The 24699-nt window shown below is 32.7% G+C and overlaps 4 protein-coding genes across 7 annotated transcripts; 1 reads left to right on the top strand and 3 right to left on the bottom strand.

Moving 5' to 3' along the window:
- Positions 1–2428: 2428 nt before the first annotated feature.
- Positions 2429–9466, bottom strand: LOC127263707 (uncharacterized). 2 transcript variants are annotated; one of them, XM_051292878.1, is made up of 14 exons: positions 9388–9466; positions 9090–9149; positions 7453–7557; positions 7271–7369; positions 7038–7122; positions 6588–6657; positions 5732–5792; positions 5346–5399; positions 4567–4723; positions 4391–4481; positions 4112–4221; positions 3698–3804; positions 2946–3056; positions 2429–2866 (listed from the first exon to the last, which is right to left on the bottom strand). In XM_051292878.1, the coding sequence occupies exons 3-14, from the start codon at positions 7537–7539 to the stop codon at positions 2747–2749; spliced, it is 1152 nt and encodes a 383-aa protein (XP_051148835.1). In that variant the 5' UTR covers positions 7540–7557; positions 9090–9149; positions 9388–9466; the 3' UTR covers positions 2429–2746. The 2 variants fall into 2 exon arrangements, with proteins under 2 accessions (XP_051148835.1, XP_051148836.1); XM_051292879.1 differs by having other exon boundaries at positions 9078–9149; positions 9388–9462.
- A 25-nt stretch (positions 9467–9491) lies between these two features.
- Positions 9492–14444, bottom strand: LOC127263706 (uncharacterized). Of its 3 annotated transcripts, none has more exons than XM_051292877.1 (12): positions 14034–14444; positions 13873–13950; positions 12892–13554; positions 12675–12777; positions 12295–12395; positions 12047–12221; positions 11783–11953; positions 11583–11683; positions 11411–11491; positions 10882–11038; positions 10650–10724; positions 9492–10083 (listed from the first exon to the last, which is right to left on the bottom strand). In XM_051292877.1, the coding sequence occupies exons 1-9, from the start codon at positions 14280–14282 to the stop codon at positions 11429–11431; spliced, it is 1704 nt and encodes a 567-aa protein (XP_051148834.1). In that variant the 5' UTR covers positions 14283–14444; the 3' UTR covers positions 9492–10083; positions 10650–10724; positions 10882–11038; positions 11411–11428. The 3 variants fall into 3 exon arrangements, with proteins under 3 accessions (XP_051148834.1, XP_051148833.1, XP_051148832.1); XM_051292876.1 differs by having other exon boundaries at positions 9492–9759; positions 9865–10083; positions 10882–11491; XM_051292875.1 differs by having other exon boundaries at positions 10882–11491.
- Positions 9576–10945, top strand: LOC127263708 (E3 ubiquitin-protein ligase MBR1-like). Its single transcript, XM_051292880.1, has 5 exons — positions 9576–9986; positions 10177–10269; positions 10369–10467; positions 10552–10713; positions 10797–10945. The coding sequence occupies exons 1-5, from the start codon at positions 9576–9578 to the stop codon at positions 10926–10928; spliced, it is 897 nt and encodes a 298-aa protein (XP_051148837.1). The 3' UTR covers positions 10929–10945.
- Positions 14445–19006: 4562 nt separating the features above from the next.
- LOC127264219 (uncharacterized) lies at positions 19007–21740 on the bottom strand. Its single transcript, XM_051293678.1, has 2 exons — positions 20514–21740; positions 19007–20412 (listed from the first exon to the last, which is right to left on the bottom strand). The coding sequence occupies exons 1-2, from the start codon at positions 21677–21679 to the stop codon at positions 19614–19616; spliced, it is 1965 nt and encodes a 654-aa protein (XP_051149635.1). The 5' UTR covers positions 21680–21740; the 3' UTR covers positions 19007–19613.
- Between the last annotated feature and the right edge of the window lie 2959 nt (positions 21741–24699).

Raw genomic sequence — 24699 nt, forward strand, 5'->3', positions numbered from 1 at the left:
TTCATTCTCTATTAAATTCTATTTTTCTCTAATTCTATTCTCTACTCCCATTTATTTTATCTGCGATTCATTCTCTGTGGCAAACGCTAAGTATAATTTTTGGGATTGTCTCATAATAAAATTTTTTAAAAATAACTTTTGATAAGTTTTAATTTTTATGGAAAGCATATTAATTTATGATTTTCTTATTTAGAAAAAGTAAATTATTTTACAGAAAGTATATTAATTTATGAATATTTTGTTTAAGGAAAAAGTAACTTATTTATGGAAAGTATATTAATTTATGAAGTTTTTCTTAAGGAAAAAATTAATTTTCTTTTATGGAAAGTAACATTAATTTATGATTTTTTTTTGTCTAAAAACAATTAACTATTCTTTTTTTTTTATGAAAAATTATATTTTAGATTGTTTTAAAAAATTATGGAAACTACCATAGTATTTTTATATTGAAAAGATTTAATTTTTTCTCAGTTCTAACTCTTTTCGTTTGTCCTGCTCTAAAGTATTATTTTTATATTTTAATAAAAGTGATTATACAATAATATAAAAAACTCTTTATTTTTACCAAAACTACAAACATGCCATTACAAATATAATTATTTTATACATAAAGTCAAAGAAAAAAAATATCAAAACATCTTACACACTTTCACTGACCAATAAAATACTATTATTTTTTAATTTACTACGTAACCCAAAAGGATCCTTTTGGAGTGGGACAGTGTGAGTAATATTGTATGTTTCTCTCTCCCTCCTATTTCAAATTACACTTTTACTATTTTCGTACATTTCACTCAAAAGTATTTTTTTTATATTTTAGTATAAATATACACAATAGTAAAATACTTTTAATTTTTACTTAAATTATAAATATCCATTGCATACATATAATTACTTCATACATAAAGTCAAATAACAAAAACGTCAAAAGTTCTTCTACACTTTAATAACCAATAAACTATTATTATTATTAATTTCCTGCAAAACTCCAAAGATGTGCATTCAAGTGGGACGAATGGAGTATTTTATGTTATATACTCCATCCGTCTCATATTTATATATTCGTTTACTTTTAGTACAAAGTTTTAAAAATACTAGTATTATATTGAAAGGTAGTAAAAATAAAAGTAAAATAATTAAACTAATCTTATAAGTATTGTATAATATAAAGATAATGACATTTGTATAATATATTATAAATTTAAAAGGTATTTGTAATATTATATAAATAATATAATTATAAAAAAATAAATAAATACTTTATTATAAAACATACCAATTTATTTATTTTTTTTTTAAAGGATAGTTAATCGATGAAGGGTATATACTTTAACCCGTATGAATTATATATATATATATATGAAAACTATCAATAATAATTAAAAATATATATTGTTTGATAAACTATAAAATTAAACTCAATACAATTACAATTATAAAATCTATAATAAATATATAATAAAATATTATAATATATTGACAAAAAATCACTAATTTATCACTTTCCCTTTTTTTTTTCTCTCCTTTTTCTTATTTATTCTTATTCTTATTTTTATTTTTTATTTTTTATTTTATTTTATTTTTTTTTTCTCTTGCTTTCTCGTTCTCTTCTTCTACTATTGTATATATTTATATTTTTATTATCCTTTCTCAACAAATTATTTATTTTTTCATTTTAATTGATTCCATGACAAAATATTCATTTAATTTTTTTAGTAATTGTATTGTACACATAGAATTACAAATACTCTTACAATTTTCAATATATTACACAAATATTATTATTTTAATATTATATAATACTAATAAGATTATTTTAGTCATTTTTATTTTATTCCTACGTACCAATATAATACGAAACCGGTAATTTTTATCTACTTATTTTGTCCTCACAAGTCACATCATTGGCAACGGTTAGTGGACGATTGCATTTGCATGGAAACAGATTTGGAGAGTGTGAATTTTTGCCCGTTGGAGCTTCTCAAAGTTCTATAGTCCTCTTTACTAATGTGTGTATATACGACAAAAGCTAAGGTAGTACCTCCATCCGACCCAAGAATTATATTTATTATTTTTACATATTAATATTTGAATATTAATTATTATATCAAAATATAAAACAAATAAAAAAAAATAATAAAAAAATATTTCAATTAGTGTCTTATAATACTCCATTTGTCCGCTTCTAAAGGTCACATTTACTTTTTACGTCGTTGTACTTAACATTAAAAAGATCCTTATGTTTGTATAATTTTTTTTACAAATGTTCTTCTATTAGTATTATAAGATACTAATCCAAGTATTTTTACAAATTTTTGCTAATTTGTACTATGTTTTGATATAATAATTAATATTAAAAAATTAATACGAAAAAAATAAATGAAACCATTAGAGCCGGACATAAGTAATATTAAATAATGACATTTGTACAAAAAAAATTATACAAATATAAAGGTAGTTTTAATTAAATACAATGATACAAAATGTAAATGTAATCGTTTGAGACGGACGGAGAGAGTATTATATAATGTGTCGTGCCTATTATATATTATGCTGTATAATTTGCTTATTGTGCTAAAATCACAATATATATATATATATATATACTAACACTTAAATGAAAAAATAAAAACAAAAAATTCAAATCTAAGATCGACAGCTCTAAAATTCAACATGTCAAATTATGTAGTGTACCTGATTGTTCTTCAATGCAATGCAAGAATATTATTAATCAGGTCAGCTGAATTCAGACCAAGCCTTGAGTTCTCCTTATTTCAGTTGATGAAATGTCCACCCGAAACTTCTCACCTGGGATCGATATGAACATCGATTTCAGCTCCTCCGGGATGTCGAAGTCACCGAGGACCTAAACATTTCCACAACAGTTTTAAGCTTCAGTCAACTGTGAACTAAAATTCGAAAACAAGCAATAGCCAGGACATAACCTTGAAACTGCCTTCTACATTTCGCCCTCCAACGAGGAAACTGCATCCCGTGTTCTTACAGGCGGAGAGGATTTCTATCATTCTTTCGTAACTGCCGCCGTAGTACTTTGGCTGCAAAATGACACCGAGAATATAAAGCTAGTTTCAACCTTTTCATAAGCACAACCAGTGACGGAACCAGCCCTGAGTTTAGGGCGGGCAAAATGTCGATTCACCTTTCTTTTTAATTTAATATTGTCTTTTTCGATTTCTTTCAATGCAACCGAATAAACAAGAAAGAAGGAAAAAAATAGCTAAAAATTAAATTTTAGAGAAATATTTAAGAAAATTTAATAAAATTCAATAATTTCTACTAAAAAAATTAAAATCTAAAAGTATAAATCGACAAAACTACAAAAATTTTATTATTTTTTACACTATAACATATAAAAAAAAAAAAAAAAAAAAAATTGAAAAATAGAAGGGCAAAATAATAAATAAATTACATAACTTTATTATTTTTTACACTAAAAAAAATCCTATATTTTAGGGGTTGGGGATCAAGTGCCCTAACCCTAGCCCTAGCCCTAGCCCCCACGTATCTGAGAACAACAATCGTGAATATGGCAAACAACAAGTTAATTCCATTTCAACTCGTTTAGTTTTCTAGTGTATCTTGTTAGCTTCATGGATTATAAACATTGGTTTTCAATCGAGATTGGGAAATTTTGAAATGAACCATAATGCAGTTCAATAGAAAATTGGTTCCTTACATTTATAAGCCGGACTGCAGTATCTGCACCTATCACGAATGCGCTTCCTGGGAAAAGTTCGGCTTTTTTGTAAAAGTATGGCTGGTTGGAGATTATGACAGTCTTCCCTGCACATGGAAGGTGGAGAACCGAATTAAAGAAGCGTATCATGTGGTGTGTTATTGACGGCGCTACCTCATGTCTAACTTCCGAAAATCTAAATAATATGCACATGATGATCAGCCATCTTAGATATAAGTTAGCTTTCAAAAGATATTCACAGTTTTCTTTGGAAAAAGGATAGTTAGGGCCATAAAAATGTCCTGGTTTATAAGGAGATATTTCATAAAAAAAGAAAACCAGTACTCAACATCCCTTGAAATGTAACATATGTTAGTGTTAAGCTTTAAAAAAGAATTATATGGTAAATCTCACCAACTTTTTCGAACTGCTGGACACGTTGCTTTATTTGAGAAACGGACAATGGAGGTTTGTCTGCATTCACTGCAGACAACTCAAAGCATGGATATCCTTCACCAAGAATGCTGCAAAGAATAAACGTAGAGGGCTCAAATTGTGTGTAAGAGCATATAAACATCGAATTAAGAAGACTTTGGAAATTTGTATGAAAATGAGGGAAGGAGGGGAAGAGTAAGTATGGTGGAATGTTCGATTTAAGGCTGATTATAAGAACCACTACCACCCAGAGGATACCTTACGGCAACTTCCAAGAGCTTGAGGTGACCATCGTGCAAAGGATTAAAAGAGCCAGAGAGGATAACCTTCCTAGTTTCGTTCGACATATCTGCACAACATTCCCTTCACAATGAAAAAACAAAGAAATAAAAAAAATTACATGATTTTCAAGCTGAATGTAGCTTAAAACATACCACCTAGAAAGGGGTAAACCTTAAAGCATATTTGACCATTAATTAGTTGTTCCAACTCCTGATCTTCATCAAATTGTATTTCAAAATCATCAGGAATTTCTGTATCAGTTAATTCAGAAACATATGTTCCGGGAACCTTGCAAGCATATGCTATTGCCTACAAACAGATAAAGAGAATCCACATTTTACTCAAAAGTGCAGTCAATGAAAGTTCCAACATTGGAAAGAGCAACTAGAGAAATAGAATGCATAATCAAAGTTCTCAAGATTAATAAATAAGTACTTAAGCGACAAAAGATTACCCACAAATCCCCGTACTACTCTATACATTCAGAATCAAAATCATAACTAGTTGCCAGGACTATGACTTATAGCAAGACAATGGTGTCTGGTATGCTTAAAGATTCATTGGTGATCATTCTATGAGTTTGGAAAAATCATACTTTAAATAGAACAGAAGCATTATACACAACCAAAAAGAGCATGGAAATAAACCGGCACCAGCCATATGAATAGAACAGTAGCTTCCAGCAAAGTAGCCCGATACTACCATTCTTCTTAACATCGAACATAGGTAGCAAACTCTCACTTACAAACCAGTTGCTAAAATAGTACTCTAATTATTAGAATCACACCCAGAAATCAGAATTCTAAAAAGCTAACCTATCTCAAACACAAAGATAATCAGCCACATGCATTCATCTACATGTACACACTTAGCTGCAATCTTTATATTGAACATATGCGTTTGTAAACAGTGTAATAATGCAATGCAATACCTTTAATAGGAATTGGCTGGAAACTCGGTCTTCTTGTTCACGAGTTCGTAAACCCTGAAATGATGGATTCATTAGTAAAAAATTTGAATAGTAAAAAATTTGAAATGATTGTTTGGGGGTTTGGATTTTGAGTTGAGATTTGAATAGTAAAAAATTTGAATTTGAATAGTTATATGATGTGATATCAATAGGTGTTGATGTGATGTTTTGAATGTAAAATTGATTTTTAGTATAATATAAAAAATGAAAAATAGGTGTTTGATTTGATGTTTTTTTGGGGGAAAAAATGGGATAAATAGTGGATTGGAAATCCAATCCCCCAAACAAACACACCCTAAATAATTCAAAAAGAACTAACTGCCATGTGTATGGGAATTATGTCATACCTTGCTCAAAGTAACAGTAGAGGCCCAAAGCTGGGAAGATGTCCTAGTTGATACATGAAACCTACATTCAAGTTACAACATATGAATTAGTTTTTCAGTTTGAAACACATTTTCTCCTCTTGCTAAGATGTATAGGATGGCACCTGGAAAAAATTGATAATGAAGATCATAAGGAACTTAATCTAATAAACTACTGCAGTTCATGAAGCGACACCCACAAATCGAGACACATTATTTAGGTCCCACATTTTGGATGTGAAAAGAATACTCCCTCTAATAACATTAAGGTATCTCACAAATGGGATGACAGAAGTTTGTCATAATGCCAACAAGGGTGAAGCTCTATTTCTATACAATTCAGTATTTTCAAGAAACAAACATAAGCTTAAGAAAATACTGACTTCCCTCCTGGGTGTAATCTATTTCTATACAAAATAAAGATTGGTGTGCACTGTGCAGATGAACGACAAATGGACAGTATATAGCAAATCGCTTGATGAGTTTCTTGCTTGTCAACGCATACCTTGGCTTGCAGATTTACTTAATAAAGCGAGTCAAGAATGTGACAAAAAGTTTCAAGGTTCTTAACCTATCATCAATTTTGGTTTTTCTATCAGTGTCATGAAAAAAAGTGTCAAGACCATGATTTGACAACAACTGCATCAACTAAGATCCCATCACGTAGAGTTTGATCCACTGGATAATTTTGTGTCAAGCTTGTAAACAAATTTTATAAGCATTAACATCAAAATTTGGAAGCTAAGGCCATTTTGATCGCCAAAGATATCAAAAAACATTTATCAAAAGATCTAAAGAATGATCTGAAAGGAGTCAAACAATCAATTTTGTGCAATACCTATGATCCCCTCGCTTTGGTTGTGAGCTTGCCAAAGAGCCACTGAAGCCCACTCCAAGAACAGGAACGCCTGAATTCAAGCATTGATAAAAACACAAGTTCCTTAACGTATAAACATTAAACAGCAGATCAAAACCATGAGTTACAGAACAAATTTGAAACCAGAAATCCTTGAACCAACAGAAGATGAGGAACTAAAAGCAAGTACAAAAGGCTAGAACGCCAAAGAATCTGTCAAAGAACAAAAAGATCTAAGGAATAATGTTTGGTAGAAAATTAATTTCCTTCATAATTGTACACAAATCAATCGCAATTAACTTACATCATTTTTCACGAAAGTTGATTATTGATCATCGAAAAGAAACACATAGCATACAGTTCAGGATATTTAAGAAATTTAAATAAAATCACTGTCATAAACCTAGCAATCGAAGAAAAGAAAGATCAAACCTGGATGAGATAGCTTCAGAGCTCTATTGTATGCCATCAACGCCATGTCCTCTGCAGTCTGTCGACTAGAAAATTGAGCTGGAACCTTAAAAAAAAAAAAAAAAAACCAAATAAACAATAAATTCACCTATAGAACCTCCATAACTGAGTCAATTGCATCAAACAATCGGAGGAGGCCATTGCCTCATAGCAATACCAAAATTCAACCACCAATAAAAAAAAAAGCTACCTACCTTTCCCAGTAAATGAATCAAGGACATTCGCGAATACGGCACCGCGGCTTCTAAAACAGTATTTGAAGCTCCGGGCAAAGCCAGCAACCATCCAATCGCCTATAAATTTCAAATTTGATTCTTCACTCGGGACATTACCTCACCAAATATCCCCAACCTTACATGAATTTCACCATAGTTACCTGAGAAGCTCCGCCGGTGAGGTACAGCACGGCCTGAGTGGGAGTGGCGTGGATGGCCTCGACCAGAGCTCGCGCAGAAGCGTCCATTTTCGTCCGCCGGCCGGGCTGCAAATATTTTTATTTTTATAATAATTAATTATTCAAAACCCAAGAAAGCCTACTCGCGATTGAAATTTGCAATCAACATTGGTTCAGCCCAATTTATGCAGATTTGGGTAGGCCCAATGCACATAATTCTAGGTTGGGCTCATGAAGATATAGAAATAAATATTGGGCTTGGGCTTTCTATATGATATTTTATGCAGTTTTTTACAATGATAATTTTTATCCACGGCCCAGGGCCTAATTTCACAATTGCATTAGGCAGAGTGTGTTTGTTTTTTTACATTCAAAATTCTAGTTTATAGGAAATTATATTTAAGGAATGTTTTTTCTTTATATAGAAAATTATAAATATATCATATAAAATAATATTTTATGTGCTTTTATTGTTTTTTTTATTGTCCAAAAAAACATATACTTTTTTATTTATAACAAATAATTTTTTTTAATTTATACATTTCAATATTATTATTATTAAAATTATATATTATAACTAGCTACATATTCAATTTATAAAATACTCTTATTTTATATCACTATAAACATATAATATATTCATTAAAATTTATATTCAATTCAAACGGGAATAAAATTTGTAGGAGGGATGGAGTATATGTTTCTAACTAATTTTTAACGATATAATATATTGGTAGGGTGTGTTTGTTTGGAGGTTTGGATTTTGATTCGAGATTTTAATAGTAAAAATTTTGAATTATAATAGTTGTATAATGTTATACATAGATGAGATGTTTTGAATATATGTAAAAAAGGAAAGAAAAAATTATTATAATATAAAAGATAAAATAATAGGTACTATATTTGATGTTTTTTAAGGAAAAAAGTAAATAAATTATGAGTAATAAAAATTGGATGTAATTTGATAAAAGAACATATAATATACAAAAATACTTTCATAAACAAATCAGTCGCATTTGTATCATATATTTACTGTGCTCATTTATATTTTGTTTATAAATATACTTTTGGAGATCTACGAAGTTGTTTATTAATAATAATTCTTTTTTAAAAGAAAAAAACATGTCAAATGAATATTTTAAATACTTAGTTTGTTTTATTATTAAAAAATTTTCAAATTTTATTATTTAACTCTGTATTTTTTTTTTTTCAAAAAAATATATATTTTCAGTTTTAAAACCATACTTCTAATTTTTTATTTTGATACATTTCAAAATAATAACTCTGTTAAATTATTTTTATTTTTTTATTATTATTACATAAATACGCTTACAAAGATATTTTTATTTTTAATTTCTACTTTATATCTATTTTTAATGTAATATTATTACTGTTTAAACACCTTGTCCAATCCCAATAAGCCTATTCTTTTAAGACATGAAGAATATTTTTTTTTCTACATCAAACATTTTAACTTTAAAAACCTTTATGTAAAAGGAGCTTAATGGATGGATCTAATTTAGACAGCTTCACTGGGAAGGCAACAAAAAAGAGCAGTAGAAAGAGACAAGAAATGCTGGAAGGAGATCATGACAGCATAATAATACCTGAGCAATTACCTTTCTCTTTTCTCCCTCTATAGGACATGGTTGTTTGAATTTTTGCAGGCCAGCTTGCAACTGCATATCAAACACAATTCCGAGAATAAAATAAATAAATAATGTGAGAGATAATGGTGGACAAATGTGCAGAAAAGAAAAGACAACAGAGAAGAAATGTTTAAGTTCACAAAGACAAAAAAACACACATCATGGGCTGTCTCTATAACACAGATAGAGAGCAAAACAAGGACATGATAAACAGTACTAGTATATAGTCTTTGTCATTCTTGGCAGGGTCCAGGAGTAGTTGCTGTACCTGTTTAATTCAAGGGTTGGGATTCAGGGAGGACCTGGGATCCTGGGACCTGCCAAGAAAGAAACAGCAACAACAACAAACACACACACACGAACTCGTAGCAATTAATCTTGAATAAATTTCAAATCTTGGTCAATTTTGGTTCCATCTTCATTCGTGCTTGGAATTGAAAGCCCCAGAAAACCATAATGCCACAAGCTCCAAGAAAACCCCAATCCCAAACTCAACACAGATCATCAGTCTCGTTTTCACAGCCCAGATCTGAAAATTATTCCTCTGTTGGTGCTGAATCAAGAACCCAATTAAGGAAGAAGAAGAACAAGTTTGTGTTTGTGAAGATCAAAGGGTTGGGATGTAAGGGGACTTCAATTCCTGCACCATTAGCACCCAAGTCAGCACTTCAGCTCAGGCAAGAAGATCACAACCATGGAAGAGGAAAACAACCACACTGTAAAAATAATAGTAATAAAAGGAGACCAGAGAATGTTGTTGTGGATATCCCTGATGTCTGCTGCACCCCCCCTGGCATCGGCATTGCTTCTGATTTTGCACCTAGGAGTAAGAACACTGATGCTGGTCCAAGGCTCCATCATAGAAAGGTACACCATTGCTATTTTTAGGAACAGATGAACAGGTTTTTTCCTGTTCCTGTTCTTGTTCTTCTTTTTTGCAACATGAATCTGGAAATTAATGATCCTGCCAATGATTGAAATCAAGATGAATTAGTCTAAAAGCAACAGATGTATTTTTTTTTTCTTGAATACTAATAACTCAGGCTGTTTCAATTAGCATTCTCGAGAAACCAGGAGACATGGAAATGAGGAAACAGTTATTAATGGGACAAGAGCTGATCATCATCGTTCGGCTGAAGAAGCCATACAGGTCTGTCTGACTGACCAGACTATCTTCTTCACATGCTATGTTTTTAGGCAATTATTGAAGTCATTTTTCAAAATAAAAAAATTAAATGAAATTTTGCAGATGCTGATGGCCCAACAAACTCTACCGTACAATGGAATCATTGATCTTCATGATCAATACCAAAACTGGAGACTCAATGTCGATGATATGTCATATGAGGTATGTATGCATTTAAAACATCCAAAAGAAAATTTAGTGTCCTATTTGATCTAAAATTTCAACAATTAATCAATTTTCTTTCAGGAATTGTTGGAACTGAGTGATAAAATAGGGCATGTAGGCACTGGATTGCAAGAGGAAGAAATATCAAACTGCATAAGGAAATTCAAGCATAATATTACCTCTAATTCCACTTCGTGGCAGCTTATGAATGGTCAGAAGGATTGGAAGTGCAGCATTTGCCAAGTAGACCTAACCTGATTTTCTTTTGTCTTAAAATATAAATCATCTGGTAATAAAATCCACTAAAGTGTTTTAATCTAATACAGGAGAAGTGCAGAAAATATGATGAAATAGGAAGACTGGACTGTGGCCATTATCATCATGTGCAGTGCATAAAACAGTGGCTCTTACAGAAGAATCAGTGCCCTATCTGCAAATCTGCTGCCATTCCCAAATGAGGAAATTTGCAGGGAGACAACAAATTTTCATTCTTCCATTTATGTTTGCAACCTGACTGTGTGGAACTTTGTGTGCTTCATGATGAGGAATTGTTGTGTGCTTATGTTTCCTGTACCATTTCCAAACATTGATGTGTGAAATAAACTCCAGTAAACATGTCAGGAAATTCACCATAGAAGTATATAATTAGTTGTATTTGTAATCTTCTTGGAATGCAATCTTTATGAAGATGAAGAAATTATTCTAATGATAATTTGATTCAGATTCAGGTAAAAAAAATTTCTACTATAGAACTTCACAAGCAATTGCAATTCTTCATTTAAACACAAAATTAAAGGCAGGATGTTTAGAATAGCTCGCCAAAGGGATCCATGGCAGAATCAAAGAACCCCGCGGCGAACACCATATTTGTAAACTGGTTGAGGAATTAATGCCGTGAAATCGAAGATTGCTTCCTGATGATATCCCACTAAGGCCATACCCATAACCATAGCCAAGTTTACTGAGGCAAGTCATGGCGGCTTAGAAATTCGATTATGCAGGGGTACACTTGTTCAACAGCCTGCAAGGATTACTAATGCATGAGCATTCAAGATAGAGCTTCCAGGAACAGATTAATATCTATTGAGAAGAAAAATCGTAAATATGCAGACCATTCGCCCTCCCACCAAGTCGTAATGAGCATAATGCGGACCATCAGGTTCTCCAAGCACCTTATACGTGACCAAGTGCTCGGGAATGAGCTTCACAGTTTCTGGATGGACAAAAACATTTAAACAGTGTGACAAAAAGAGTGGCTGCAATGCGTTTTACATCCAGAGCCCGGTAGTCGAACAGAATTAGAAAAACAAACCATATACAGCCTCTGGTGGGCAAATCAAGTCACGGTCACCAGCAAGAGCTAGGACAGGGATATTGCTCTTATGAATATGATCCTTGTAGAAGAATTTACAACTCCTGTCGCGAAGTCCACCCTCTCGAAAGGCAGTTGTTAGCTGCAATATTAGTCTCGCGGGGATGGTACCTGAAAGTAGTTGTGAAATTCATTATTCAGGTTTGATGTAGCCATCACTAGCTGCTAATTAATCATCGATAAATAGAGTATATCTGAACTCACAAAAATTGTTTAAAACGAGCTTCTTCAACAGTTCCGGATGCATCATATCTTCTGATGATATGAGATCATTTAGCCAAGACAACACATAAGGTGGACGAGAAGAAAGAGGATAAGCTGCCGAGAGGAATGCTCCTAAAGGGACGACCGGCACATTGAGAGCTTGCGCAGGATCTGCCTGCATGAAACCAACATATTACAAAAGCCATTTTTTAATGTATAGGAGATAGATCGAAAAGAATCGTGCTTACAAGGGGCAGGAGCAGTTTGAGTGATGATTCTGAGGTTGTGTAGTCAAAAGATGAGGCCAATGTCACAATAGCAGCTAATCCAGGATCTCTGCCCTCAAAACCTTTCAGAATCAATTCATTATGAAATTTTTTTGTATCCACCAAAGCGCGATTATGAAAGCAATGTAGCATGAGTATATAGATAGATGACATGTTCTTCCCCCCAAAATATCAAAGCTCACATTAAAATACAGTAAGTTCGGTCTTCAAGTTGAGCTATGAACTCAATAATATAACAATTATATCGAAAGAAGCCATCAAAGAGGCATAACAACCAATACTTCCTAGTTCAAATAAAAAGGGCTCCTCATCTATAGATCCAAAGTATTTACAAGACTTACCAAATCGTGAAAGTCTGGCATATAGCAAGATACCTCCCATGGAGTGTCCAATTGCAAATAACCGACCATCCTTTGGTTTGCATTGGGCAAGGATATATTCCATCTATTACATAAAGGTGAAAATAATGCAGATTCTCAATGAAAATCAAGAAATTCGGTAATAACAACAATGCTAACAACATATTATGAGCATAACCAATAAGAGAGGCCACCTCACCGCAGCAGGAACATCCTCCTCCAGGTAATTATCAAAGTCCCAATCATATTTGACAATCAAATCCAACTGCTTCTGAAAATCTTCCACAGTTGTCATCAGCCTCTCTTGCAGATCAAAAATCTGCGGCGAAACAGAACGCTGAGCCTCATCAATGATATCTACTAGTTTCTGGCTCAGATCTCTAATCTGGCTTGCCACAGCAGAGTCTTGCCTTGTTTTCAGCAAACTTAAGAGCCTTTCCCTCAATTCACTATACCGTTCGATTATAAAGGAATTCTCTAGCTGTTTTGATATTTGATCCAAGAATCTGGCAAACATATCATTCGACTGGCTTTCGCTAAGAAAACCAGAAAGCCTTTCGGACAAGCGAGAAAAAACTTCAGTCAGTTCTGTAGCTAATCTTGATTTATCCCAAGTGGTTTCATCCCCATCTGATTCTTCATTGATCACAGCTGTCTCTGTTTTTCCATTGGCACCATTTTGGTTTGAATGTATAGCCCCTTCAGCCACATACTCTGCTGCAGCTTCCATTTGGTCAGATATTGCATGAGCTGACTTCTCAACATCTTCACAATCTGACCCTTTTGCGCTCAATCCAGCCCCTCGAACTTCCAGAATCCAGGTGTCGAATCCTTGGCCACACATATACCGAGCAAATGAAGACTGGAAAGAATTTTTTTTTTTAAGCAATAGTCAGCTTTACTTTCTTACTACAAATCTCCTCAATCTAGAGCAAATGCATAAATCCATTTCTACAATTTTCAACCTGACTATGTTGTTAGAGCACCATAGTAATAGAGCATTATAAGCAGCTACTGAGCTACGAAATACAATTTCATGGAGCAAAGGAATCTGATTGCTTAACTACTTACACAAAAACAATTATGGATATTTCAGTCAGGAATTAATCCACCCTTAACTATGAATGGCTGGATGAACATTTCAGAACGGTTTTCTATGTAATTTGAGGAGTAAACTTACCCCATGAGCAAGATCATATCCAATGGCGTTTGTTCCGACGCCCGACAACAGCAACAATGGAAGATTTCTTGGTGGAGCCTAATACCAATAGAAGTCCATTTCATCAAAACCTTTTCCCCCAAATTAGAACAGCTGCATCGTAATGTAAATTCGAGCAGTACCTGAGGCGAGGGATTGTAGCGCCAGAGAGCGAGTCTCCACTCCGAATTATCGATAGTTACATAGTGGAGCTCGTCGGCGGTGCATACCGGCGGTTTATCCGGAATCCTCTCGATCTGATCCTTGTTGGTCGAAAACGCCCGGAGCTTCGCGGCCCGGCGTACGGCGGCGGCCGGCGGGAAGAGGAAGCCATGGCGGATAGTCAGAGCTGCGAACTGAATCGCCGGATTGATATTGGGTTGAGTAATCATGGTCGTCAAGAGCAATTTGTACCGAATTGTTTGCTGATTTGATTCAATGCTTCGTCAGAAAACGGTTGGTCGATGATCACAAGCAGAATACGTTAATCTTCAGGAGAATTTGCAGTAGAATACAAAAATCTGCGTCAATTACATTCCACACGCAGCCTGCAATGCACGTTGCATTGCAGTAGTTTCTATCTACGGACAAGAGGCCGTTATCGGAAAATGGATAAGGTGTGAAAGAGTCATCCATTAAAGCCCAAATTCTTGCTGCGCTTCTAAAGCCCAAATTCTTGCTGCGCTTTTAAAGCCCAATGCCCAGATAATAATAATAAATTCAGTAAAAATTGTTTTAGGTGGGGGTGGGGGGACAAAATCCAAATCCCTAAACAAAGACACCCCAACAGTAGATAATTTCTTCAAAATGGCTTTGTATTGTTTAGATAGTGACTTCTGAAATTTTGGAAGTCGCCAAAAAAATAAAAAAATAAAAAATGAGAGAGGTTAATATTTGAGTTAATATTATTTTAGAAAAAGAAAAAAGTATATTTGATATTTTAAAAAAATAAATAGTATATGCAGTTATTAAAAAATTAAATTAAATATCACGTATTTTAGAAAAAAATAAAATTTCAATAAAATAAATATATGGTATTTAATTATGCACATATATTAATTTTTGTACAATAAATATCAACCATTAATGCAAAAATCTGCTTAAAATAAAAGATATCATACAAATATTACGTGTATAAATAGAGCCATAATAAATTTGGCACCAAAATAAATTAATATTGTCAATAAAAGAAGAATATAAATTAATATCTTGCGAAAAAGGGCAATGATGTAAAGATCTTGGCGAAAAAAGAAGATGCACAATCAAATCCGTCGAGATGGAAAAGAGCATCTCATGGAAAATGAAAGATTATAACAATTTTCTATTGGCCAATCAGAACACGCCACGTGGCACCATTAAAAAAGGAAGTCGAGGTCACTCCTTCGAGGTCACTCCTTCGAGGTCACTCCTTCCCTATAAATAGGCGTCATTGTCAATTCATTTGAGACACTGAAGTTACGTCAAGGATTCAAGCAAAGGGGTAAGTCTCTATACTCTATTTGTATTGTTCTCCATGTTCTTTGTGTCCTTCGAAACATTCTTCATTGAGAGTCACAGATTTGGACAAATTATCCAATATTGGTTGATGAATCCATGGAGTTAATGTTCTTCGTCGTATGCCCACGCCGGAAGAAGGATCAAAGCTTCAAAAGCCGTTGAAGAATCCATCAAAGCCAAGGAAAAGCTCCCTTAAAAACAACAAAGCCAAACCAAATATCAAAGCAGCGGATTGTCCAAAGAAGACGTCAAATTCAAAGTCGATGATCAAATCGCCCACACGGAGACCAAAGCTCCCCAAAAGGCGGCAAAGCCAAACCAAAGATCAAAGCTGCGGATCATTCAAAGAAGATATCAAATCCAAAGCCGATGACCAAATCGCCACGTGGAGACCAAAGTCCTCTAAAAGCGGCAAAGCCAAAACAAAGATCAAAACTCGGATCGTCTAAAGAAGAAAACAAATCCAAAGCTAATGATTAAATCGTCTACACAGAGACCAAAACCCTCCAAAATATGGCAAAGTCAAATCAAAGATCAAAGCCACGGATCGTCCAAAGAGGACATCAAATACAAAGCCGACGGTCGAATCGCCCGCACGGAGACCAAAGCTCTCTAAAATCCTGCATAATCAAACCGAATATCAAATCTCTTCGGATCAAAGAAGCCATAGAAAATTAAATTGGAAAACAAATCGACCTGGAATGAGAATCAAATGACTCATTTAGAGAATAAGATCCGAATAAGACCCGCTTTAAATTCAAATCAAATATAATTTATACAAGTTTTATATTTATTAAAAATAACACAATTTTTTGTTCACAATGTCAAATAAATGAAAATGCTTGAGTAAACAAAGCAATGTTTTTGACAATTATTAATGTTAAAAATAAAATTGTTTATATAAAATTTTGAGAAATTGGTATTATTGACTTAAGAAAACTCAATACAATAATAATAAAAAATTATTAAATTGAACTATAGAATAATGTTATCATATTTGTTTGATTTGGTGTAGTATTCTTATTTATTAAATTTCCTTCAAAAACCTCATGGTGGAGTTACACGTAAACTAAACAAAATGTAAATCTAATCTTCAAACGTAGAATTTGAGTTTGACAGTTATCGTTTTATACAATAAAATATTAATTAATTTCAGCACATCACATATTATTATACAGTACGCTATAATTATGAAGCAACATTACATATCATTATTATACACAACATGTGTTGTGTGTAATAAGACTATATGCTGATTGTATACCTTATAAACGGTGCTTATTTTTCCGATTCAGCACCCTTATATATCAATTAGGTCATTTGGTAACATGAGTCTTTGATTCGTGTGTACTAAGAGATATTATTCTTTTTCGTTGATGGTAAAATTGTTTTGAAAGAAAATAATGTAACATGCATACTGGTTGAAATAGAGACATATTGAATTAGGATACATTAATGTTATTGTAATGATTGATTTAAATAATAATCTTATCACTCTGAATATTTTGGAGTCGTTTGGTTATATATACCAAACGCACAGGTAAGATTTTACGAGTTTTCAATAGTTCTTTTGATGATATATGAAAAATATCTTTCTAGTACGCGATTGTCTGAATTTAATCCAATCCACCAAGAACTGACGGATCAAACAATACAACTATGGACTTTTATCAATATTAAAAAATATACATACAATGTTTAAAAAATTACAATCCAATTTTATTATCCAATTTTTTTTTTAAAATTACAACAGTTTAATTCAACCGGACAAACACAACTCATTTTATAAATTTAAAGTGCATAATACTCCATATTTTATTAATATTGTTCTTCAATATTTGTCTCCCTAATTTTCATTTTTATTCTTATTTTCTATGCATAAATTATTTTTATTAGATATATGCAAATCGAATTATATAGCCAAAATCTACATGGTGTGTTTTGACATCGATTTAGAGCCGGGATCTCATTTCCCTTTTTTTTTTTTTTTTTCTCTTCAAAAATATCAAATCGATATTATTTTAAGTTTATGCCTTATACTGTAAAATAATTATCATTTAAAATATTACATATAAAAAGTTAATAGTATCTAGTGTCAAAAACTAAATTTGTAGTTGAACATGACTATGACCGAGTCCCAAAGTGATCGAGAAGCCATAATCAAGAGAAATCAGGAGAAGGGGGGCGAAGGTGTGAAGCTACTGGAACCGTCCGGAACTCTCTAGAAGGTACTAAAACTTCTTATTAATTCATCCAATTCTCGTAGAGCTTATATGATTTTGTTTTCCTAGTGTACTTATGCGCTAGACTAGCGGTTGTACTGGTAAGGTTCCGCGTGCCCTAGATTGCTAGGTGTTGAAGAGGAACAATTCGACCCGTTACACTCATAAAGTATATAATATAAAGTTATTTTGATATCAATAGTATAAAATAGTAGTGAATTAACAATCATATATATGCTAACAATTAACTATATATATATATATTTACATAAAATTTTTATAGTTCTATACTAATTAGTCCTAATCGCTATTGCATACAACAATAGAATGTATATTGAAATCAATTACTAATATACACCCTATTGTGTGTACTTCTATCAATCAAGTGGAGTATTTATTAACCCTAATTCTCCACATCCACCAAATCAATACAAATTTAAAATACCAATCTAAAATTATACTTCCTCCGTGTAAGAGATTATGTCTACTTAGTGCAGATACAGAAATTTATGAGGAATATAATATTACTAAACAATTAAAAATATATTAGTAAAAATAATTATTTAATAGTAAAAATAGTTATATATTAAAAAAACTAATTAATTTAATTAAAATTAAAAAAAATTTAAAATAAAATCAATGTGTATAATTTTCTTTTAAAAAAAATGACAAAATAAGTCAAGACAAATAAAAATGAAAAAAATTGACAAAAGATGGAGGAAGTATAATATTAATCATTCTTTAAGAAAAATGGCAAATGTACTTAAAACACCACATTTCACAATCCTACTATTAAACAATCAAAATTCTTATAATCAAATGGTGACATTTCTGCTTTGGAGGCTATGATCTAAGTTCGATATGGGGTTAAAAACAATAAGAAAACAAATTCAATTAAATGCTAGGTAGAATCTTATCAGGTCCAGGACTCCCAAATCCTCGGCGGCGCCAAAAACCAATACACCATTGACACTGAACCACGGAGTAGAGGTCCGCCTAATGGACCTCGAAAAACCAATCACAGCCCTACACGTAAGCTATCATTTATTCCTACACCTTTTCTTCTCTTCGATATTCCTCCATCATCATTTCTATATATTTATTTCAATATTCCATCTGTCTAATTTTTATATATTCTTACTTTAAAAAAAAAAAAAAATTGATAATTTGTTAGGGAACATATCAAAATAATAAAATAGATAAATTATTAAGAGACAAAAGGAATAGTACTAATATTTTAATTCAAATTTACCTTTGTTGATCTTTGATCAACTATAAATATTTCAATTCACCAAAAAAAAAAAAAAAAGCAGATGTATACTAAAAAAATATATTGGATTTAATAAAAAAAATAGAGACCAGCAATGCATGAAGGTAAATAATGAGCAGTTAAAGTGACAAATTGGGGAAGTTGGGAATGCTGAAGAAGATGGCAGTAAACCTAAAGGTACAACTTTTTCATGGCAACATGCAAATGATTTGAAGGGGGGAATATGTACAGTCCTGCACAAAGAATCTCGAATGGAATGGGAAAGTGTGATCGATCCAGACAAGTGATCCTCAACCTTTGTCAATAAAATACATACCAAAAGGGCAGTGCACACAGAGCTTTGGTTTTAAAGATGGATTCTATTCTGAAATTCCATGGGGTATAAGTATAACTAAAGCCAATGTTTATGATAATGAATTGGTGGAAAAAGCATAACAAGAGCATATTCCAAATTCGAGGGACAAAGTGCTACCACATTCAAAATTGTATTTCATTTGATAACTAATAGGAATGGTTATGGCTCAGAAAAACTGAAGATATACACAAAATATGAAAAAAAAAAATGATATCAGGCATTGTTCATATGACCATATCACTTGATAACAGCAAACTAGAGGCACTCTTATTATACCTATTTGCAATCACAAGTCACCAATCAATAGGAATTTATATAATGATGAATTCGAAAGAGTAAAAGAACTCACCTGTGCCTGCCCGTGCAAAATTTGTCTCTGTCATGCTTGAGAATTAGAATTCTCGGAGGCACGTTGGGAAGAAGTGTCCTCTGGTATGATCATGGCAGGGGAGGTGGTAATGGCCGGATACTGAGCAGCCAGAAAGGGCCTGTAGTACATTGGCATGTGGGCGGGATCGGAAAAATCATGGCTGGAATTGGCTGCTGAGGAAGATGGGGCAACTGACTGAGGATGAGGAACTGGAGCAAAAGCAATGTATTGCATTTGATGCTGGCCTGGAGCCACCTGCAGGAATTGAGCAGCACCGGGCTGATACATTCCGCTAGCCATTTCCGGATTGGGGGCAGGAGCATTTGTTCCTTGGCTGAAAGCTGTGTGTGATGCCATGGCGGATGGAGGTGTTTGTGGGCAGCAAGGTGTGGTTTGAGGCAATTCACTATAATTAGGCTGCTGCAGTGACAAGTTGTAAGGTTGGTTGGGGTTCCCAGGCAAAATGAATACAGGGTAGGGCTGAGGGGGATTGCGCTGCTGCTGTGGTGAGTATATTGGATAATATGACAAGATTGGCATTGCACCAGCAGGTATGAAATGGTTACCAGTAGGGATGAACTGGGGATGATTTTGGTGTAACTGAGGATGATTTTGGTCGAATTGGCTGGAGGAAATGTAACCAGCTTCATGAGGTTGGGATTGTCTCTGAATGTTGTTGCAATTGTTCTGATCTCCTGAATTGGTGTCTGGCTGATTGGATGAAATTGTAGGGTTTCCTGGCTTGATTTGTTTCAGTTGTTCTTGATAAATAGCCTGTTGAGACCATGGATTTCTGCCATTTCCTTCGCTGTATAAATCAAATTATCGTCCCGGTCAGATAATTTCAAGCTGTATAAACGATTGAAAATTTTGTAGCGTAATTGATCTTCTAGAAAGCATTTTTTGTACCTTGAAACTGAATCTGGTGGAAATGTATCGAAACCTGTAGTTGGTTGCGGCAGAGTTTGGGGAATCTGCGGTGGTTGCAATTGAGATTGTACCTGCGGCTGACTGTGTTGTACCTTTAAGTGCGCGCCATGGTCGGACTTTTCATCGTCGGAAACGACTGGAGTAGTTTGCTCGTCGGCGACAACCGCCGGTAATACAAAATCAGCATTCCCAGTCGTGACGCCGGCGGCGGTTGAATCGGAAAGCTTCTCCTGCTTCTGCGGCGAGGATAAGTTCACATTATCCCCAACACCGACACTCATCTGCTGAAATTGCTCCTCAATTCCCACTCCTGCGTTCGAATTTTCTTCAGCCTGAGGCACTGTAGGCTGCGAATCGGAGGCGGACGGAGAACTGGGAGTAGAATCGAGCGACGATGTAGTCCCCAGCATCGGAGAATCAGGAATCGAACGAACATCATGGTTGCTACCATTAACAATTTCATTCCCGGTGCCCCCAATTTTTGCGCCGTCTGTTTTAGCTTCAACAACTTTCTCCTCAACCGCCGCTTTTGCCACCAAATCGTCGTCCAATCCAAGCAGGCAATTAACCGAGGAAGACTCCGAAAATCCACGATCACTCACGGTAGCAGATAAACTCGTCTTACCATTCAGAGTGTCGAAAAACCAATCCTCCGATTTAGGAGACGAAGTCTCCCGAAGAACCTGTTCAATACCTGACTGAGATTTAGGAAAAAGGAAGAGACGAACGCGGCCTCGTTTCTGCACACCTCCGGCATTATTAAGGCGATCGTATTCGTCCAACAAATTTTCGAGATCTTCATCTGTGCTCAGAGAGATTAGAGAATCCAAATCCTCGTTCGGAAGTTGGTATTTGAGGAGGAACGGCTGATTGTTGAGAAGATTTCTGGAGAGACGAGCGTGAAGGTCCGACAGACACGTCCGGCGATCAAAAACGATGATGCGCGTGTCTCCGCCGATGTACCGGAGCGTTTTGTCGTGCGGACGGGGGACTATGCGGCCGCCGTAGCTACACATAAGCCGGACTTTCGACGCTGCGAGAGGATCAGCGTTGCAGGAGTCATTCTGACGAAATCGCGGCGAATAATCGACGGAATCCGTGTTAACCGCCGGCGTGGAGGCGGTAGTTGGTGCAGAGGCGTCCATGGAAGGTGCTGAGGTGGAAAGGACGCAGAGAAAGGTGGAGAATGAGAATTGCAGAACTCCACCTTTGTATGCAGCTGTTTTTTTATTTTATTCAATTTATTAATAAATTCCTAAAATATGATTTTATTTAATTTATTTAAATGCTCGTTATTGTAAATAAGATTTTTTTTTGGTTGCATAGTAAATACAATAAAAGTGGTTTTCCTATTTCAATTTCTATATATGATTTGATTGTTTATTTATTTACTCTTACAGTAGAATGGAAAGAGGAGGCCATCTTATGATAAAAATAATATATTCCCAAATAAATATCACACTCTCCAATTAACAATTTTTATCAAAATTAGGGCTATACTTTTTGTTAGTGAAATAAATAAATATTGATATAATATTTCAAATAAAAAATTAATTCTAATACTATTCAAATAAATATTTAATTTGAAAAAAAATATTATAAATAATAAAAATATAATCAGAAATTTGCGTATAATATAGAGTTTACCGTATAAATACTTATGGATGAGTTAATATTTTTTATTTCTAAAATAATGTAAAATATTACATTAATATTTATATTTATTCATTAAACAATTAATTCAATTAAAAAAATTTGTTATTCAAAATTCAAAATGCATAGAGAAATATGGAACATATAAAAATATAATATTGAACCTACAAAACATCAATTCAATTGATATAATGTTAAATTATACTACCTCCATCCCATGTATTATGGCCCTATTACTGTAGATTCGAGAATTTAGGTAAAGTGTGATCAGTAAGTAATTAAGAAGTGTATTAGTAAAAATAATCTTATAATAAAAATAATTGTGGATTAAGATTAAGATAACTAAATAGTTTAATTAAGATTAAAAAATTTATAAAATTTAAAATTTAAAATGAGATTAAAGTGTATAATTATGAATGAACAAATGATATGGGACGGACGAAAAAAAAAATAGGGACAAATTATGTGGGACGGAAGGAGTGTATACTATGTTTGCATATATTTTCAAATTATTTTTGTAGCACTAATCTATATTTAAAAAAAAAACATCACGTTTAATATTATTTTTTATTTAAAACGTTATATTAACAAAAAAATTCTATCCAATTTATTTACAATGAATCAAATAATACTGAGTTTATTCATTTTTTATAATATTTATTTTAAATCAATCTATTTAGGAGTATCAATGTGTATTTTTGGCTCTTGTTTGTGTCGGTTGAGCCATGAAAATAACATTTAACAGTCAATCCGAACCCAAAATTTAACCTGAAATCTTAGAACCGAATACAACACGAATTCTTTCAAGTCGTGTTCAAGTTGACCTGATTTAGTTTCAGGTCACAGGAAATCCGAACAGATCCGATACGAACCCGACACGAAATATACCCGAATATATATATAAAAAAAATAAATTAACCTAAAAAATTTTTAAGTTTTATTTTAAATTTTTATATTATTTTTAATTAAAATAATATAAATATTATAAATTAAAAGAATAATAAATAATTTCAGATCAACTCGAAACACGAAATTCGAAACCTGACCTGATTTTTATATTGCGAATTATTAGGTCAACCTAAAACCCGACTCGAACACCACACGAATTTTTTTCATTTCGGGATTGGGTCGACCCAATTTTTTTCAAACCTGAACCTTCAGGTCGATTGGGTTCAATTTTTCAGGCGGATTTCATTTTGACACCCCTAGATGTATTCAACATTTCAATATTAACGGTTTTGTTCACCCAAGTTAATTTTTGGATTGGGGTTTTCTAAAGATAATAATATAAAATACTATAAAATATTTTTTTATAAAAGTCACATGAAAAATTCAAATACTTGTTAAAAAATTAAAATAATATTATCTCCATCCGCCTTATCGCATTTATCTTTTGCATTTCTATACTTAATATTAAAAATATTTTTATATTTATATAATTTTTTATACAATATTATAAGACACTAATAAAAGTATTTTTACAATTTTTTTAATTTATAATATATTTTGATATAATAATTAATATTCAAAGATAAAAAAAAATATAAATTAGACCCTTAAAATAGAACAGAAAGAATATTATTTTAAAATTTTGACACAATTTTTCCATATTGAGTTATTGTTTCAAATACAAAAGTATAAAAAATTATATAGTAAAAAATGATATAGTTACGTAAGAGTGGACTTAAATAAGTTTCAAAGCCCGACGTCTTCCAATCACCTTTGTCTTGTTAGACCTAATTTGTACGGTATTAAATTCGACCGAAATTTCACAATACGTAGCTGTCGTTCTTACTGTCAATAAAAAAAAAAATAAATAAATATATTACTGGCATTATAGAGAAATACATGTAACATGTAATGTGAAACGTGTATATATATAATCTAATTTTCTGTATTTAAATAATATCATCCGAAAGTTGTGTTACCATTTTAATTTTATATTATCTATTTAAGTTATAAAGATAAGATTATATCTTGATTCACTTAATATAAACAATATATATCAAATGCCATAAATAGTATATATTATACTATATTATAATGGCAAATAAGTCATCATAAGGTATATGAAACAATCAATGTCCGGGACCTCCAACACCAGATAAATCCACACCATTCAGAATATGGAATCCATGCCATCAACGGTCTGGATTAAGCGAAAAATTGCGCTATCAGGAGCTCCATTTAATCTTCCTCAACATATAAAAAGAAAATAAACGCCCCAAAGTAACGGAGTATTAAACGCCGTGACCAGTGGGGTCAACAATATTTATACGTTAATTTTCGGAAATTATCCATAGCTAATTATTAGAACAAAATTTTTAGTGTCCTTAATCAGAACAATTATTGCTTTTTGAGGATATAAATTTAAATTTAGTAATCCATTTTCATTTAAAACAGTTAGGTCGTAACAGGGATAAAATTAAATTAATTTTACCTAGGGTGTGTTTGTTTGAAGAATTTGTTTGGATTTCAACTATTCATTCTATTTTTTCTCCCAAAAAACATC

The sequence above is a fragment of the Andrographis paniculata genome, unplaced genomic scaffold, assembly GCF_009805555.1.
Source record: "Andrographis paniculata isolate CXL003 unplaced genomic scaffold, ASM980555v1 Contig69END, whole genome shotgun sequence".
Taxonomy (NCBI): Eukaryota; Viridiplantae; Streptophyta; class Magnoliopsida; order Lamiales; family Acanthaceae; genus Andrographis; species Andrographis paniculata.